The following is an 18681-nucleotide window of genomic DNA, read 5'->3' as shown; positions in this document are numbered from 1 at the left end:
ATGTGTGCTTTTGTTTGTTTGTCTTTATCATTTTTAGCCATGTTGTTGTCAGTTTGTTTTAGATTTATGAGTTTGACTGTCCCTTTGGTATCTTTCGTCCCTTTCTTGAAATGTATTGTAGCCTAGAAATTAGATAGTTTTTATCTTGTTCAAATATTTGCTGTGGATAGAGCTAATCTACGAAATATATGGAAATAGCTAAAAAATTCCACAAAACGTTCAAATTTCATCATATTATTTTTTTTAAATCCGCAATCAATAGCAAATTCGGTACATCGCACAGTAAAAGCAAACGGATTTCGATACAATTTATAATTTTGTGTTCATTGTAATATTCCGTAATCTTTATTAAATAATAATGTAAAAAGAACTTTCTCGGTAACTGCAAAAGTACATAAAAAGTACTTAAAACAACAACAAAACCACGTACACACAATTATCATATATGCTTCAACATGTTCGTAGTCCTCTAAAGGAACAAAAAAACTGCGCACGGTGTATTTGTTGCTTATTCATGCTTTTAAAACGATTATTTTTGAAAGGAAATGGATATAATTTTAAGTAGTGAGTAAACGCATTTTATGATAATAAAAATGAACTTGACACGGCCAATTGTTATAAAAAAAACAACAGCTGTGAATTCTGTACCTATATATGATAATTTATCTAAATATTTGTTCAGTAGGAAGAGCACACCTTCGAGGATATTTTTCTATAATTTTGCACATTAACGTCAAGAAAAGGGTAAGAATTTTTTGTATACGATTTACACTTTTATCAGATTACAGTACAACGCAAAATCAAAACAAACAAAAACAAGTTCTACATGGGTGTGAAGATAAGAAAACATTGTTTATTTTTTTTATGGGTATTTAATTAATAAAACAATCTGACCCCATGCGACCTTTTTGTGCAAAAGTGTGCATACTAGTAAGTTTCACTTTGAATTGTGACATGGTAGTATTTCCATTTATATTACATACTGATGTAATTGTATATTTTTTCCCCCGTTTTGAATTTGCCTTGAGGTTATCCTTTTTTGTATATATATTCGAAGGCGAACTGGGTAGGATAATGGACATTTTGTGAAATTTAATGTTTTAACTCAGAATATCAATTCAAATTTCGGCATTTTTACAACTTTATTTTAAACGATATTAGATAATTAGTAGAATACTACAAATCATTTCTTGGAATGGTAAGCATTGCCGTGTAGAAGTTGGTTTAATAATATTACTAAGTATTATGGAGAAACAATTAGAAAAACTAATACTTGATAATTAAAAGAAAGCATTATCTTGATGCATACGGGAGAGGTTTGACACCAAATGATTTAGTTTTGACCCTATGATTTATTATGAAAAAAATATCATTGTATATATTTATTGGTACGTTTCTATTTCCAAACATACCAAAACTAACACGGTATAAATTATTACTTTTGTCCTTCCCAATTTAAAAAGAGCTCATTCCTTCGAAGGTCGTACTATTTAAAAATTAAAAAAAAATGCTCGTTGCATTAGTCGACCAGTCGAAAAGCTGTATTATTATCAGCACTGGGCACTCCGATTTAACCGTATAATGTGTGATTTAATCATTTAATTTATTTTGATAAATCTGTGTTATAGTTGGTTGATTTATGATATAAAATCTAGCTTGATATTTCCAGAAAAAAATGACAATATTATCAGCCAGTCTACTAATTTTACTAGTAGCCGTCACCTTTACCGAGAGTGGAAAAAGATTGAGTAAGTATTTATTGAAAAATTAAATAGAATTATACAAGGAGTATAAAAACACCGTTGAAAGTAACCTTGAAATTTAAACATGTTATAGTCACTTAAAACGGCTCTGTACTTTTTGTATCACGCTTCACAGAAAAAAAATGAAGCTTTCCGTTTGTTTTCCTATGAAAGGATGTTAACTAGAACACATGTAGACATTGTGCATTTTATTGAAAATTAAAACAGAATTTTGAAATGCCTCGAGATTGTTTCCTGCCAATCAAAATTGCGAAATCTTATATACATCTATATAATGTAAATATAAGATGACCATCATATTCAGCAAACTTATTTATGATTATAATGATTAAAGTCGAGCCTTGTTGTGTCAAACTCGGTTGTGTTGAAAACTCGAATGATTTATTTCTCGGTCCCGGTAAAATTCCCGTTTGAGCAATGGATACTTACCTCTAATGAGTCGAACTCGGTTGATTTATTTAAGTTGAGTAAACTTAATAGTCTCGTCGATTTAAAATTAATGTTAATTGACCCCGATGACTCGAAGTTTGAAAGTAAGAAATTTCTTAAGATGCAGAGTTATTGATGAACAATGCAAATCGGGTGCATTTCTTATGCATTCAAATCAATTTCAAAAAGATTAAATATACATAAGTTGATGTGGTATATAAAGGTACAAGTAGTATACCGCTGTTCAAAACTCACAAATCCATGGACAAAAAACAAAATCGGAGTAAAAAAACTAAGACTGAGGGAAACGCATTAAATATAAGAGGAGAACAACGACACAACATTAAATTGTAACACACACAGAAACGCACTATGAGAATAACAAATATAACATCAGAACCAAATACATGAATTTGGGATAGATAAGTACCGTGACACGTCTTATAGTAATGTGAATTCACACTCAAATATAAGAGAAAACACAAACGACACAACGAAAACACAACGCTATGAGTGCCGTTGAGACAACTATCTATCCAAGTCACAATGTATAAAAAGTTAACAATTAAAGGTCAAAGTACGGCCTTCGACACTGAGCCTTGCATAACGGGCCCAAAAATAACTTTTGTTAAACAATTCGAACAGGAAAACCAACGGCGGTCTAATCTATGTAAAAAAAAACAGAAACAAACGATGAACGCAACCAAAAAACGACAACCACTGAATACATGTTTGTTAACAGTTGAAATGATATGTGTATGGTGACCGGTAATTAACACGTACCTTTGTTGATTGTCTAAGCGGAATTTTAGTGTGTTGAACATAAATTTCACCTGACATAAAACGAAACGAATTTAGATAACCCGAGACGAGATACAATGAATCGTTAGAAAAAAATCATTGATGACAATAAATGAAAGTTTTAAGTCAATTATGACCAATTAATAATAATTTATTGCAAAGCAGACGACCCGCGATCATATAAGATATTGCTGAACTTGTTACGTTCATCGAGCGATTTCATAATTAATGGTGACTGATCTCTGTAAATATTTGTGTATTGAACTTATTTGTGAATTCCTGTATCTGGCTTTGTGTGTTTAATTATTAACAGGGACCACAAAATATGGAAATTTAAAACACACTCATAAAGTGTTATATAAAAGAATGCACGCTGTTCAAAATATCTATGTTACTTAAATATCTTATCGTATTTCAGGGATTCAAAATGTATGTCGACACACTCGACCTCAGATGAGTCGAACCTCCGATAATTTAATTACTTTTGTCCAGTCCCTTTGACTTCGAGATAACGAGGTTCGACCATTTTAGTCATCAAGTTTGAATGATATTTATATAAACGCAATAGCTAAATATATGCATAAAATTAATTTGGCTGACAAAAAGTTGAACACACATACTTAAAACAAACGTTGAATTTGAATATGTCAAGAATGCAAAAACCAAATAACATGCCAATCTCTTTTTATTAGCTATAGGCATTACAATATTATGTCATTTTCAGGGTTTAAAGGAAAGAAAGATGTGGTATTTATTCTTGACTCGTCAGGCAGTGTTGGAACGGCAGATTTTAAAGAAATGAAAAATTTTGCAAAGTATGAAACCTATCTTTACAAACTTGGGAAGAAAGCGACACAATTCGGCCTAGATTTATTTTCAACAACTGTGACGACAGAAATAAAACTGAAAGATAACAACAGATGTGGGAGATGTCTCCGGAATGAAATAAATAGTGTTAATTATAAAGGAGGAAAAACAAACACATTTTTTGCATTAGACCATGCACGATTTAACAGCTTTTCAGCAAGCTATGGTATGTAAAAGTTTGTAATAAACATCATTAACCATATACATGTTTATCCTGTTGTAACTGCACCATATAGGTTTTTTTTTGTATTTTTGTTTTAAGATAATTGGATTAGATCAACAAAGGGAGAGGTGTGTAGGTATTTAAAAATGATTTAATCCCCATCACATTTTCGTAGTAGTGGGTTATGGTTGTTAATGGTGTTAGCTGCAGTGTATGAGATTTTGTTTTAATTGATGTCAGTCATCCCTATTTATGTGGAGCAGGATCTGCTTACCCTTCCGGAGCACCTGAGATCACCCCTAGTTTTTTGGTGGGGTTCGTGTTGTTTATTCTTTAGTTTTCTATGTTGTGTCGTGTGTGCTGTTGTTTGTTTGTCTTTTTCATTTTTAGCCATGGCGTTGTCAGTTTGTTTTAGATTTATGAGTTTGACTGTCCCTTTGGTATCTTTCGTCCCTCTTTTATGTATTCTATACAAACCTTAAAAATCACTTAAATTTTAGGGTTTGTGAATTTACATGCACTAATGGTTTATGAATTTGATGATGTATCAGGGTTAGGCCACATGCGTTTGGGGCATGGAGGCTCTTTTCTGAAAAAACGAATTGGTTTTTTTTTTTGGGGGGGGGGATATATTCTTTACTTTGATTTTCTTTATTTATTTCATGTGTGAGGGTTGTTATGCGAACAATGTTACAAGAACAATACATGCAGTTTATGTATCATGCCCCTCTATTCCTAATTTTCTAATAAGATGTAAGAAGATACGATATTAGTGTCAATGAGACAACTCTTCACCCAAGTAACAATTTGTTTAAGTAAACCATTAAACAATGAGTTTGACTATCCCTCTGGTATCTTTCGTCCCTCGTTTATAGGCCAAAGTATGGCCTTTCACATGGATCCTTGACTAACACCGATCAGCAAGCTATAAAGAGCCCAACAAAATGACTAGTAAAAAACCATTTAAACAGGAAAACCAAAGGTCTAATCATTATGAAAACGAGAAACACTTATAAACCACATCAACAAACGACAACAACTGAACAACAGGTTCCTGACTTAGGACAGGTGCAAACACATGCAGCGGGTTTAAATACTTAAACAGGCGCTAATCTTTACCTTACCCCGAAGTAATAGTGTAACATCAAAACATAGACACACTATAAACATATTAATTGAAATAGCTTAACTCAATCAAAAAACATATTATTAACAATTATAACAAGTAAACATACACTGAACGAATAAATCAATGACACAATGTAAACACAACATCAATAACATAAGGGATGGACAATTAAAGTAACAGTGAAATGTTATCAGAAAAACAACAATAAGCTTGAACAAAAATCCGCCATTTACAATTCTATTATACACAGGTAAATGAAAAACATTTTGTTGTAAGAATACAGTCCATATTGAGAAAGGAAATATTTTTATAAAAATAATTTTGATGTTCATAGTACAAAGAAGTGTGAAAATGGGGGATATTGAATTTCAAATATCGAATATTTGCTCGGCTACGGCATCTAGTATGTACCATATTTCAATTTAGACATACAAATAAGTAAATTTGTTTCAATTCAAAAATGTCTAACCATTTCGCTTCTTTCATGGTTGGTATGTACAATCACTTAGCTATCCAGAAATTACATATTTTTTTAAATGGTAGATTTAATTTCGTAAAGCCCATTATTTTTTTAGGTAGACGTCAAACGCGTACGCTTTCGAACACATCGGACTTCAATGCATTACATTAGGAGTCAAACAGCGCATGTGCTTAACGTCCACTTTCGTCATAATTTATATAAACTACCGTTATAATGTTTTATTGGATCAATAAGAGAAAGATATCATAGACGTCAAAATAAATTAAATATTAAAGAATATTTACTGATTTTTTTTTAAAACAAAAATATATAGAAATAAAATTAGGTCTTTGTCCCAAACGCCTGTGAAGAAGATAGAAAGCATTCAATAAGTCTTATTCGGTATGTCATATTTGAGGAAAAGAAGGCGTGATTATGGTTACAAGATTTGGAAATTATTCGTCACAATCTGTGAAAAAGATATTACAAAACAGTTAACCAACAGGTGATGACGTGTAATTTTTATTAAGGGTGTACTTAGGTGAGGTGAAGGAATGTGTGATAGATGTTCGGACTCCTTGGTTTTTTCCTACGATACAGGAAAAATATTTTGCCCCATAACACCATTTTTATTTTTCATATGATACTTCAATAGCACATAAAAAGTCATTTACCAAAATTAAAGCAGATTATAGATTTCTTTTCTTTCGATTTGAGTCCCACGCAATACGAATGCAACTATAAGGTAAAAGTCCGAGTCAGCCTTTTTCGACTATTGTTAAACTCAAATATCACGAAAAGGAGAACCATAACCCATCAATATATATTTTTCTAAATTTGTTCCTTAATTAATGCTCTTTCGACTTAAAGAATCTGATTTAAATCCTTGATTTCTTTTAATTTCACCCAAGTTCATCCTCAATTGGTATAAACAAATCTTCAAACTAAAGTACATAGGGAGTGTTTACTCTTATTCTTATGCATTTATTAAAAAAAAATGCATTAAATTGGACATTATCCAAACCTTGTTCTTCAAAGTGTGCTTTCAAGTGTTCGGTTGACTTTTACGGTAGGGTAGAGGGAAGACTAATGATATGATAGTTTTAAGAAGTTCCTGTCATTAACTGTTTCAATTTTAAGACAATGAAAAGCTATTTGTTTTTCTTCAAATGGAAGAATTATTACACATGAAACCGAAATTGACAGAATACATGGTATTTGGTGGGTTTTTTTTAACGTTTATAACATAGTTATTTTCACATCTGCTGACTTTAATTTAACCAGTTCATAAAATTCATTATAGGAGCTAGAACTGGAGTTCCTAAAGTCGCCATAGTCATGACTGACGGAAAATCTCAAGGTAAAGATAAAACTTGTGATTCAGCGAAAGACCTGCGAAATTCTGGAGTTACCATCATGGTGATCCCCATTGGCGACAAGGTTGATAAGAAAGAGATTGACTGTATGGCATCTAGCAAATCATTCATATTACCTGTAAAAAGGTTTGCTGGACTTAGGAACCGTGTGTTCAGAAATAGAATTGCAAAGAAAGTTTTTGCTGGTAACTTTATTTTATTTTAATTTTTTATTCATTCATTTATTACAGTTTCTTTCTTCTGTACATGTACAATAACGTATGAAAAGAAGAATGCACAAAAATGCTTCTTTGTAATAAAAGCCAGAGACTTTCAAATACCAAAAAAGCAGTAAACCACTTTTCATCATTTAAAACAAAGACGAGAAGACACATAGGGGTAGCATGGGGATAAATAAAATCCATAAGACAAAGAATACCAGCAATGATTTCAGTCATGCGTATTACTTTTTTATTGTTATTAAAACAAAGACTTTGTTAAGTCTCATTTCACAACAGATTGGCTAGAATGTGATTCAACCAAAAATAGTTGGTTTTTTTTTTAATTTTTAATTCATGTTAAAATCTTATGGTATTTTAATTTTTAGTGAAACTTCCCGCCTCTATCGGTGAGCGTGGCAGTTCAGGATAAACAAACAGGTTCGTTTATAAAAAAAAGTAGTATAAAATATGGGTTATAGATCAGTGAAACTGCAACACTACAACATATATAACCAATCGAAATCTAGACATTTAATACTGAAAATTGTATAATTTTCATATTTTGTTGTACATCAACATCAAAATAAAAGGGGTTGTATGCAACTAATTACCTGCGACCGATAGCATAGTATAGATGTACTAAATCCTAGTTCACCGTAAGGCATTCAAAATTGACCATAACTCATATCGTATAGAAAGTTAAAAAAATCCCTGACATGAGAAAATGTAAAACAATTGAACAAGAAGACCAAACATTATGTAAATACAAAACAATAAACAGAAAACAAAAATGAGTTTATTTTCATATAAGCAAAGAACGAGAACCACTTATTTACACGGACCTGACTTGGGACAGGCACATACTGGCGGGGTTGAACATGATTCCGGGAGCCCAACCCTCCTCATAACTTTAACAATATTGTAACAACAAGTCATTAGAACCAACTATAAAAATCAGTTGATAAGGGCTTGTCTTATCAAATTGCTATACATATCACAAAAACATTCACAAAAAGTCAAAAGATTCACCCAGCATTTCTTTTTAAATATCCTTGTGAAAAGTCGATAAAAAGGAAATTTTTTTCATCAAGCTAATAATGAACTGCTTATGTAAATTATATAAAGTAGATGAACATTTTTTTTTTATAATTTTTTTTTTCTTCATGAATTTACAAGTATCAACATATATTTATCTTGTGGCACAATAAGCAAGAAAATGAAAGAAATAGGCATAATACGTATTCTATGAACTTATACTTCAAAATCTATGGATTAAATATAGTAATAACATTTTCATTCATATAGTAATAGTAGTGCAAGAAATATATGGAAAGATATATTGCAAATATCAATATTTATCAAAATACTTTAATACTGGAAAGTATTAGTAAATAAAATACTTTTCTTTACATACATGAACGATATCGACAAGTGTTTGCAAATATTACACAAACATTTGTCAGCATTTACATTGGTCGTAAATGTTTTATAAACCGCAGTCTCTCAAAACTGCCCACACCTCTGTAAAACAGTTACGCAAATTTTAAACTTTGCATATATCTCCTATCTTGGAAAGTGCATGCAAATCTATGGCCTATCTTTACATATCTTTGGAGAATAACTAAAGCTATGGAAATAAAAAAATATCTTTAGCATATCTTTGACGACCTCTTAAATAATGTCAAAGAAATAATACATTTACATATACATTAGCAAATATATCTGGCAGAAAAGTAATTACATTTGTCAAACATTTACACGACTGTCCAAATTGTTGTAAATCTGCCTTTTCGTGTAGTGCATACATATGGTATGGTATAACAGTGTACAAACAATTTCAAATGCTCATATACGTATATACACCAATTTAATCAATAACATTAGCCCAGGGGTTCCAGTATAAGTTGTGTTCTTCCACACTTAAGTATTTTGAAGAAATATGTTTCTCTAAAAATCAAGTTTTCTTTTATGTAATTTTGAAGACCTTTTATATTAGGTTTTATATCTTGCATCTTACATCTGTAAATAAAGTACTTCGTCAGTAATATAACTTTATTCTTAATAAAATTCAGTTTATAATTTTCATAGAGGCCAAACATGACAATTTTCAAATTAAGTGGAATTTCGAAAAGAACCTTATCGAAAATCCATAAATTACGATTGGTCCAAATGTCGGCTACAATATGACAACCCCAAAGTAAATGTTCTATAGTCTCAGGCTCTTCCTTGCAAAATGTACACAAATTATAATTAACAAGATTCATTTTAAATAGTTAAGCAAAATGTACACAGATAACAATTAACAAGATTCATTTTAAATAGTAAAACAGCACACATAAAAATTAATGTCCCATTAAATATAATGAATAATTCTATATTGAAACCAACATAACCTAGTGTTTTTTGAAACCTTGGTAACACACAAGTGCATTTTTTTCCAATTTTCTACAACTTTGTTAAGAATACCTTCCCATTTTTTTTCTGCTACAAAATTTGTAGGTAAAATTGCTTGATTTAAGGTAGCACAATACAAAGATTTTGTCACTCCCAATCAGACAACTTTAAACTGATGTAATTCATTTCATCTTTCTTTATATTTTATAAATGAGGTACCAAAAGAAAGAAGAAAGATTAATCTTTCATATTGTGATAATTTCATTATGACATAATTATTACATAATTAATTATTATGTAATTAGTTGCTATATTGTGATGTCCACACTTGAATGAATTTAGCTTCTTTGTTCTTCATAGTATCCCAAAATATTTTATATATTCTTGGACAACACAGCTTGACCTCCAAAACTGTGTCTCAGATTTCCAAAACATCAATAGAACAAATTTTATACCCAATTGAATTTAGTGGACTCTTATGAATTGATGTTGCAAACTTCATTGAAGATTTATGAGAGAATGAAATACAATAGGAAAAATCTGAGACACAGTTTTGGAGGTCAGACTGTGTTGTGCAAGAATCTATAAATAATTTTGGGATGCTATGAATAACAAAGAAGCTAAATTCATTCCAGTATAGACATCACAATATGGCAACTAATTACATAACAATTAATGATGTAATACTTATGTCATAATGCAATTATCACAATTTGAAAGATTTATCCTTCTTTTTTCTTTTGGTACCTCATTTATAAAATTCAAAGAAAAATAAATTGAATTACATCAGTTTAAAGATGTCTAATTGGGGATGAAAAATCTTTGTATTGTGCTACCTTAAAATAGTATACAAGTCCTTTGAGCCTTTTTCGGACTTGAAGAAAATATCAATGTTAAAAGGTATAATAGCCTGATGTGGTTTTTTTTTCTCTTTCAGTATTGATTCCAATGTCTTGTAGCCACTTTTTTAGTGCTATGTAAGTCCATAAAACTGAAGAAACATGGGTTTGAAATTACATAATTTCAAAATGTTCGTTAATATATCTTCATGTTCATCTAAGAGGTCATTTACAGTCCATACCCTATGATGTGCCCAATTTTTATAGTAAACGCTGACATTATCAATTTTAATATGTTCGGTATGCCATATAGATGTAGAAATGACTTCCTCAAAATAAAATGGATGTCTGAGTTTTGACATAGTTTTCCAGGCATGAAAAACTTCATCCCAAAATCTGTTTTTTTTATTTTTTGATAATTCCAAAATAAGCCAACTCAGTAAATTTTATATTTTGGGTGGAGGTAAATAATTGAATCCATTTAGATTTTGACGTAAATAATCTTCTAACCCAAGTAAGTTTTAACCCTTGTATAAAATTTCTCAAATTAATCATTTTTAGGCCCCCTCTGAAAAATTCCTGACATAGAAGATCCTGCTTTATTTTGTCAGGCTTATCATCCCAAATGAATGAATAAATTATCATATTATCATCTGGACCTGGGATGGACAGGAACAGATGATTAAATTTTGATATAATTAATGACTTTATAATTGTAATTTTACCAAACGGGGTAAGTGACTGTTTTGACCATTTTTGTAATTTTTTTTCTATTTCTTGTATTCGAGGAGCATACTTTAGATTTAACATTCTATCTAAATCAACACAGAAAGTGATACCCAATAATTTGAAGATACTGAAACCCCATTTCAGTCCCCACTTTACACATATTTTGTCTTGGCTATGTTTTTTACTACCTATCCTTATGACGTTTTTTTTGTCTAAGTTAACTTTCAGTCCTGATATCTCAGCATAGAATTGTAATATACGCAGAGATGCATCCATCGAGGAAGGCGACCCATCTAGAATAAGTGATGTGTCGTCTGCATATCGAGACAAGATATACTCTGAATCGTCTATCGTAATACCCTTGATCTCATCACTGTTTCTTACTAAAATGCCTAATATTTAAGCACATAGCAAGAAAAGGTAAGGAGACAAAGAATCACCCTGTCTACAGCCTCTCTCCACACGGAAAAAGTCTGACAGACAGCAGTTCTGGGTGACAGTAGAAGTAATATCGTTATAAAATGTTTTTATCAAGTTCATAATAGAGTCTCCGAAATTAAAATACTTCAGTGTTTCAAAAAGAAAGACCCCTGATATAGAGTCAAAGGCCTTCTCAAAATCAATGAGTAATAATATACCAGGGATATCATTTTCTTCTGTAAATTGTAAAATATCATATATAAGTCTACAGTTCTCCCCAATAAATCTACCTGGGATAAAGCCTATTTGATCAGAATCAATAATTCTATTGAGAACTGACTTTATCCTTTCAGCAATACAACTAGAGGCTAGTTTGTATGTTGAATTCAAAAGTGTAATTGGACGCCAATTTTTTAAGAACTGTTTTGAATTGCCTTCTTTAGGAATACAATGAGTAAATCCCTGCCTCTGTGTGACAGACATTTCCCCTATCTGATATGAATGATTTATTGACCTCAAAACAAACTTTCCAATGTCTATCCAAAATACTTTGAAAAATTCTGCAGTAAAACCATTTGACCCAGGACTTTTATTATTTTTCATCCTTTTCAAAGCTTGTGTTTATTCAGCAAAAGAAATGTTACCTTCTAATGATTTTTTTTCGATATCATTTAATTTAGATGTCAAAGATGGTAATTCCCTTGATAGGTTTACTTTTTCAGGCATTCTTGTCTTTTGTAAAGTTCTCATAAAATATTTTTTATTGTTTTATTATTATTATTTTTTTATTTTCTTTTACAGTATTTTCATCAGTAACTAGTTTTTTAATAGTTTTAGTGACAACGTTTTGTGTTTCTAAATTACAACAAAAATCTGTTGGCGTCTCTCCTTCTTCAATCCATTGGGTTCTTGACCTAACATATTGACCTTTAACCCTGTTCTGTCTGAAATTTCTAAGTTGACATTTTTTGGCTTCTATTTCACCAAGAGTGTCCTCTATACCTACCTCATTTTCTAAATTTTGTATCTCCTCAGTCAGTTGGATTTCCTGTTTTGTCCTTTCTCTTCTTATAAATGTTGAATAAGAAATAGTCTTACCTCTAATCTCAAGTAGAAGGGTCTCCAACAATAATTGATCATTAATTGAAAAATCAATATCTAAATTATCAATACTATGTAAAGCATCCCCTCTATGCACTGGCATTGTATATTGCTCAACTGTGTTAGTAATTTGTTGTGTTATTAGTTTTACATATTCAAGATCAGAAAGGAAAGAGTTATCAAATTTCCAGAAGCCTCTGCCTTTTATAAATTCATTTATTTTTAAAGTCAAAATCACTGGTGAATGATCTGACCTGTAGCTGTTACCAATGTTTACTTCACAAATTTCATCTATAAGGCTTTCATAAATCAAAAAGAAATCTAATCTAGATTGTTTAAAATGGTTTTTCCTTCTCCATTTTAACCTTTTAACCTCAGGGTATATTACTCTGAATAGGTCAACCAGATTGTTATATTCTTTAATTTCTAAAATTTTCTCTCTAGATCTTGGATTGTTTATATCTATATAGTTACAGTATGAGTATCAAGGTTGAAATTTTGAACAAGATTAAAGTTCCCCAAATAATACAGATCTGATTTACAAAGAAATCTATAACTTCTGTTAATTTGTCATAGAAGTAGGGAGTATCAATATTTGGCCCATAAACATTTATCAGAGTAAATCTCTTGTCTTTAATATTAAGATCCAATCCCATCAGATTGCCATCTCCATCTTTTTTAACTTTGTGTATTTTATAGTCAAAATTATTTTTAAACAGTATAGCAACTCCTCGTTTGTTTGAAGCAAATGAATTGAGAACACAATGGCCTTTCCATTGGTTTTTTTTTTATCAAAACTTCATCTTGTTCTATAAAGTGTGTATCCTGGAGACAATATATATTTAAATTTTTTGAATTAAGGTAATCAAAAATATCTCCCCGTTTTTCCTTCTTGTGAAGTCCTTGACAATATAGGACATTATTTTAATGTTTTTTTCCTTCCATCATGATATTTGTTTATCAACTGTGAAGTATAATATTTGTAAAACAAAGGAAAAAATAGTCCATGCGAGACATCAGGACTGATTTCATAATATTTTACTTCCTGAAAAAAATATTCATATATATGGCAAGTACCACAAATCCATGTTTTGTAATAAATATATACATAAAATAAACAAACAAAAAAGAAAAAGAAACACATTTAAAGTATATAACACGAAACAAAGATATTTTTGATCTTAATATAGATTTACATGTGTTCTAGGGGAGATAACTCAATTTGATTATAGATCAAAATTAGGCCAGACTAAGTTGTGTACTGATCTCCATAAGAAAATGTACTACATCTCCATATTTAAACACCATTTCTTACAAACTTATAATTAATAAATTTGGTTTAAACATTAAATAATTGTTTAGACAAAAGAGAAGAGATCACGCAAGAAGCACCTTAAAACCACAAAATGTCCATTGTTTTGTGCTTCCTTATCTAATCTGGTCAGGTTTGTTTTATGTTTATATCACAACACTACAACATGTGAGGTGTCACTATGCATCTTCGGATTTAAATAAGCATACACAATTTGTTAATTTACTATAATTGAGATCAAAAACGAAATATTAATTTTTAAAAGCTCATCTTAAGGTATAAATTTTTATCCCCTTCTGAGTATTGAAGGTACAAAATGGTTTTTTTTTCAATCTTAATGTTTATTTTTAAGAAATGTAGAGTCTTAAAGGTATAAAAAGCACCCTGCAAATCCTCCAATTGTTTATATATACACTTCTTATAAGGTGATCTTATAAATTCACACACATTGAAATAGACTAAAGCATGCATTTTCTCTAGATATACAAACACCAGAACACAAAATGCGGAACGAAAAAAGCAAAAAAAAACTAAATCAAATTATAACATATAATACTTATATATGTAAGCCAAAGCATGCATGCATTTATTCAACATAACAATAAAAGCAAAGAAAAAAAGCTATATATCAAATGAAACTAGTCAAAAAAAAGAAGAAAATAGAGCAAAAATAAAGAAATAAAACTTAAAATAAAATGTAAGCCAAATGAAAAAGCAACAATTTTTTTCCATACCTACTACATTAACTATCAATCTAAAACCTGTGAATAGAAATCTAAACAATTCAAATTCTTGTTTCAATGTAATATATTATGTTTTCTAGCTAGAATTCTTTATTAAATTTATATCTTCTTATATTCTTAGTTAATTTATATACTCAATAGTCTTATATATATGACATTTTAGATGAAATTTTTTAAGAAACAATTTGGTCTTACATGAAGTAGGATTTTATCCCATACAAATAGCCTTAATCGATACAGAACCTCGGTTTCTACCAAGAAATGGCCTAAAAATAAGGAAGGTTAAATTTTGAAATATTTTAATGTTGTGTTTTAAGTTGTCTTTTATTGAATAATTAGTTACAATGTACCAATTAAGTTTCCAACATGTAAAACATACCTTGAAATTTCCAGACGAAAAGGCGAAAATATAAATAACAACAAAGCTCTTAATGATTGTCATTCAACAGTATACGGATAAGAAAGTATAGCAAAAGTATTGATAATGATGTTTACAGAATATTTTTTCTAAAATATACTGGATTTAAGGAACCAATAACCATGAACAAACATGTGCATCCGGTGACTTTCCAAGTCCTCAGAGGGTGTGGATGGGGTTTGTAGAAAATTGGTTAATACGACATAAAAATTGGCCCTAACACTAAAGAATAGTAGAAAATAGACCACACAATTAACAAACTGGAAATAATGTGGTGCGAAAATATTAGAAAAGGGAATAACGGACAACAAATTTAAAATTAGAAAAAAAGTCTAAATATTTATTAAATTCAGAAATTAAGTACACCATCTCCAGACCCCCCCCCCCCTTATGGCACTTGATACTCACAGTGTTAATCAAGCGTGAGAACACTCATTCTCATTCAAGTGATTCTATTAGACGAGTAGTTGTAAGTTGTAAGTTTGTAATATATTTTTACTAATAAGGAAGCCTATCCTTTTGAGTTCAATCCAATATTGTGCTTCATATCATTTTTCAATTATATACACATAAATCTACAACACTACACTATAAAATAAAGATATATGAGCCAGTATATCTAGAATCATGACTATATTAGATCATTATAACAAATTAATTGCATATTTTTATAGTACAGTATAATATATTTCTATTTTTATTTGAAAGAAGATAACCAACTTTGTCATAGCTACGAGTCATGATAATATCTGTGAATAAAAAAAAAATTCACCAAGGGAGAACAATCAACGTTAACATGCTTACATTCTTGGATTCCTTATATAAACAAGAAGATGTGGTATGATTGCCAATGAGACAACTCTTCACAAGAGACCTAATGACACATAAAATAACATCTATAGGTCACCGTACGGCCTTCCACGATTAGCAAAGTCCATTACGCATAGTCAGCTATAAAAGACCCCGAAATGATAAATGTTAAACACTTCAAACTAGAAAAATAACAGCCTAATTTATGTATAAAAATAATGAACGAAAAATAAAATATGTAACATAGCAACAAACGTCAACCACTGAATTACAGGCTCCTGACTTTGGACAGGCACATACATACAGAATGTGGCGGGGTTAAACATGTTAGTGGGCGTTCAATTCTCCACATAGTCCTGGAACAGTGGTGCAACAGAATAATACAAGAACTTCACTAAACAATAAACAAAGAACGCATATGATCAAATGCAACATACAACAACCACTCAAATGCAGACTCCTATCTTAGACAGGCTTAGACTATTTGTTTTTGTATATCAGAGAGGTAATTAAGGGGAAACAGCTTACCCTGTCCGCATTAACTGAAAAAGCTAGCTTAATCCCTCAATTGTTTGACAGTCGCATAGATTTCTATTATATTGAAAAGGTAAAAGTGTTAAACATTGGAATTCAGCAAACAACATTGTGTTATAATCTTAATCACTATAAAACAAAATAGTGTGATGATGATTTTGTTAAGTGGTTCCAAACATTCCACTAAAATTTCAATATATTTAGAAAACGGATTCTGTATTCATTGTCCGAAAACCACAAAATTTACAATTTTTCAAACAAACAGGTACCATACCTCTTGAATGGTTGAACATGTTGAAGTGAAAACGACGAAAATCTAATTTTAAAAGTAGTGTCCTGAAAAAGACGAAAATCGATCTTATCATAAAAAAAACACAGAATATTTTTTAACAATCATAATAGTGAAAGTAAAGACGTCGAACATTTAAAGAAATATGTATTTAGTGGTTCAAAACATTAATGATTTGATTAGAATTTCAATCAATTTCATAAAGAGGTTTTCTATTTGTAACCCAGAAGCGAACAAAAATTTTAAAAATCCACCAATCAAGAAACATTTCTCTTGATTAATAAAAGTGAAAATGATTAAAATCCAACTTAATTTGAGGTGTCTTCGGTGGTCCAACACATTGTACAACATTTCAATCAATTTGATAAAAGAGCTTCCACGTTTATTATCGAGAAACCACAATTATTTTTGTTTAACAATCAAGTACTCTAAAACGGTGAAAGTGAAATCAAGAAAATAGAACTTATCCTGTTTTTAATGCTCAATCACATTGTATTAAAATTTCTTTTAATTTTAATTTCAAAAAGCATTTATCTTCTGGAAACAAAGGAATGAAGGACAGACATATATATGATACACCCCAACTCTGTCGATCGGAGGAGTCGAGTGGGGTATGAATAACTAGAATGTGGCCTCTCTCAAACATTTTGTTAAAAGAGTTGCAATTATCTTAAAAAATAAATAAATTAAATGCTTTGTCTTAATATTCTATATATTTATTACCTTTGGTTTACCTTTACAAATGACTCTTTTCTCGTTTGTATGGTTTTACATTTGTCATTTCGCGGCCTTTTATAGCTGACTAAGAGGTATGGGTTTTGCTCATTGTTGGAGGTGACCTATTGTTATTAACTTCTCTGGCATTTGGTCTATGGTTTAGAGTTGTCTCATTTGGCAACTACACCATATCTTCTTACTTTTATTAGTTGGTAAAATATAGTTTCTTTTTTACATTTTTCACAATAAAAACAAATACTACTATAACGTATACGTCTTCCTACACAGTGAAAACGGATGATGCCGGTTTTCAATGACCACTTTGTTATATTTTATATCATGCTGAAATCGACTTCAAATTTTGGGGGTAATAATTAAAGGCCAAACCCTTGTAAAATATTTAGTTGGTGATACAATACGCTTGCTCCCTGTTTACTTGTGAATATATCTGTAAATACATAATGTAATCATAATTTCCTAGGTAAGTAATTTAACATGAAATTCTTACAAAGTATGAGTGGAAAGTAATACATTATTCCGTTTAATGGACTACATTTATTTTAAAATATATATTTCAGATCAAATAGTAGCAGTATGATGAATTTATCCGTTGGAGAAAATGAAAATTATATTTATCAACGTATTGCTGAATTTGTATATGAAAATATTCAGTGCCTACTATCCCCTAATTTATCCCCTATTAATTTGAACACTGTATGTACGTTTTTTGCGCCTTCTTAGTTCGTAATTATCTACAATGATTATGACAATAAAGATATTAATTTAACATTGTTACTTTTAATAAAAAGTTAAAAAGAGTCACTGCAAATAAATCTCTCTCGTAATGCTAGTACGAATTTGAAATATTTCTTTTCTAAATTCATTAGTATAAAATGGATAAAACTGTAATACAGATTTGGTTCCTCGCAGTTACCTGATATTTTTTCTTACAAAACCATGTATATTAGTAGTGTAACCGTTCGAACGACCGAATACCGAATACCGAAAACGCTAACCGGTTAACCGGACTTTTTTTCAATATTAATAGATTTGATATAAATTAGTATTGAAGTCATTAAATAGTTTTCTTTAAAAATTGTCGTCGTGGTAACTAATTTGACGGATCAATTGTCCAGTATATTGATCGGTATTGTTAATCCAGAAATATATAACTAATTGGAACTTGT

At 30.3% G+C, this 18681-nt stretch overlaps 1 protein-coding gene across 1 annotated transcript; it reads left to right on the top strand.

Moving 5' to 3' along the window:
• The first annotated feature begins 682 nt into the window (after nucleotides 1-682).
• On the top strand, nucleotides 683-18281 carry LOC139492517 (von Willebrand factor A domain-containing protein 2-like). Its single transcript, XM_071280689.1, has 6 exons — nucleotides 683-744; nucleotides 1670-1748; nucleotides 3718-4026; nucleotides 6916-7173; nucleotides 7575-7626; nucleotides 18073-18281. Exons 2-5 carry the CDS (start codon nucleotides 1676-1678, stop codon nucleotides 7616-7618), a joined length of 684 nt encoding a protein of 227 aa, XP_071136790.1. The 5' UTR covers nucleotides 683-744; nucleotides 1670-1675; the 3' UTR covers nucleotides 7619-7626; nucleotides 18073-18281.
• The last annotated feature ends 400 nt before the right edge of the window (nucleotides 18282-18681 follow it).

The sequence above is a fragment of the Mytilus edulis genome, chromosome 10 (assembly GCF_963676685.1).
Source record: "Mytilus edulis chromosome 10, xbMytEdul2.2, whole genome shotgun sequence".
NCBI classification, from domain to species: domain Eukaryota; kingdom Metazoa; phylum Mollusca; class Bivalvia; order Mytilida; family Mytilidae; genus Mytilus; species Mytilus edulis.
The sequence above is the reverse complement of the archived record's forward strand: the minus strand, read 5'-3'. Positions and strand labels throughout refer to the sequence as shown.

Bases quoted from the DNA above. Each gene is read 5' to 3' on its own strand.
- LOC139492517 (XM_071280689.1), top strand. From the start codon at position 1,676: ATGACAATATTATCAGCCAGTCTACTAATTTTACTAGTAGCCGTCACC. The intron at 1,749-3,717 runs GTAAGTATTTAT...TGTCATTTTCAG, and splicing joins CGAGAGTGGAAAAAGATTGA to GGTTTAAAGGAAAGAAAGAT. The intron at 4,027-6,915 runs GTATGTAAAAGT...AATTCATTATAG, and splicing joins CAGCTTTTCAGCAAGCTATG to GAGCTAGAACTGGAGTTCCT.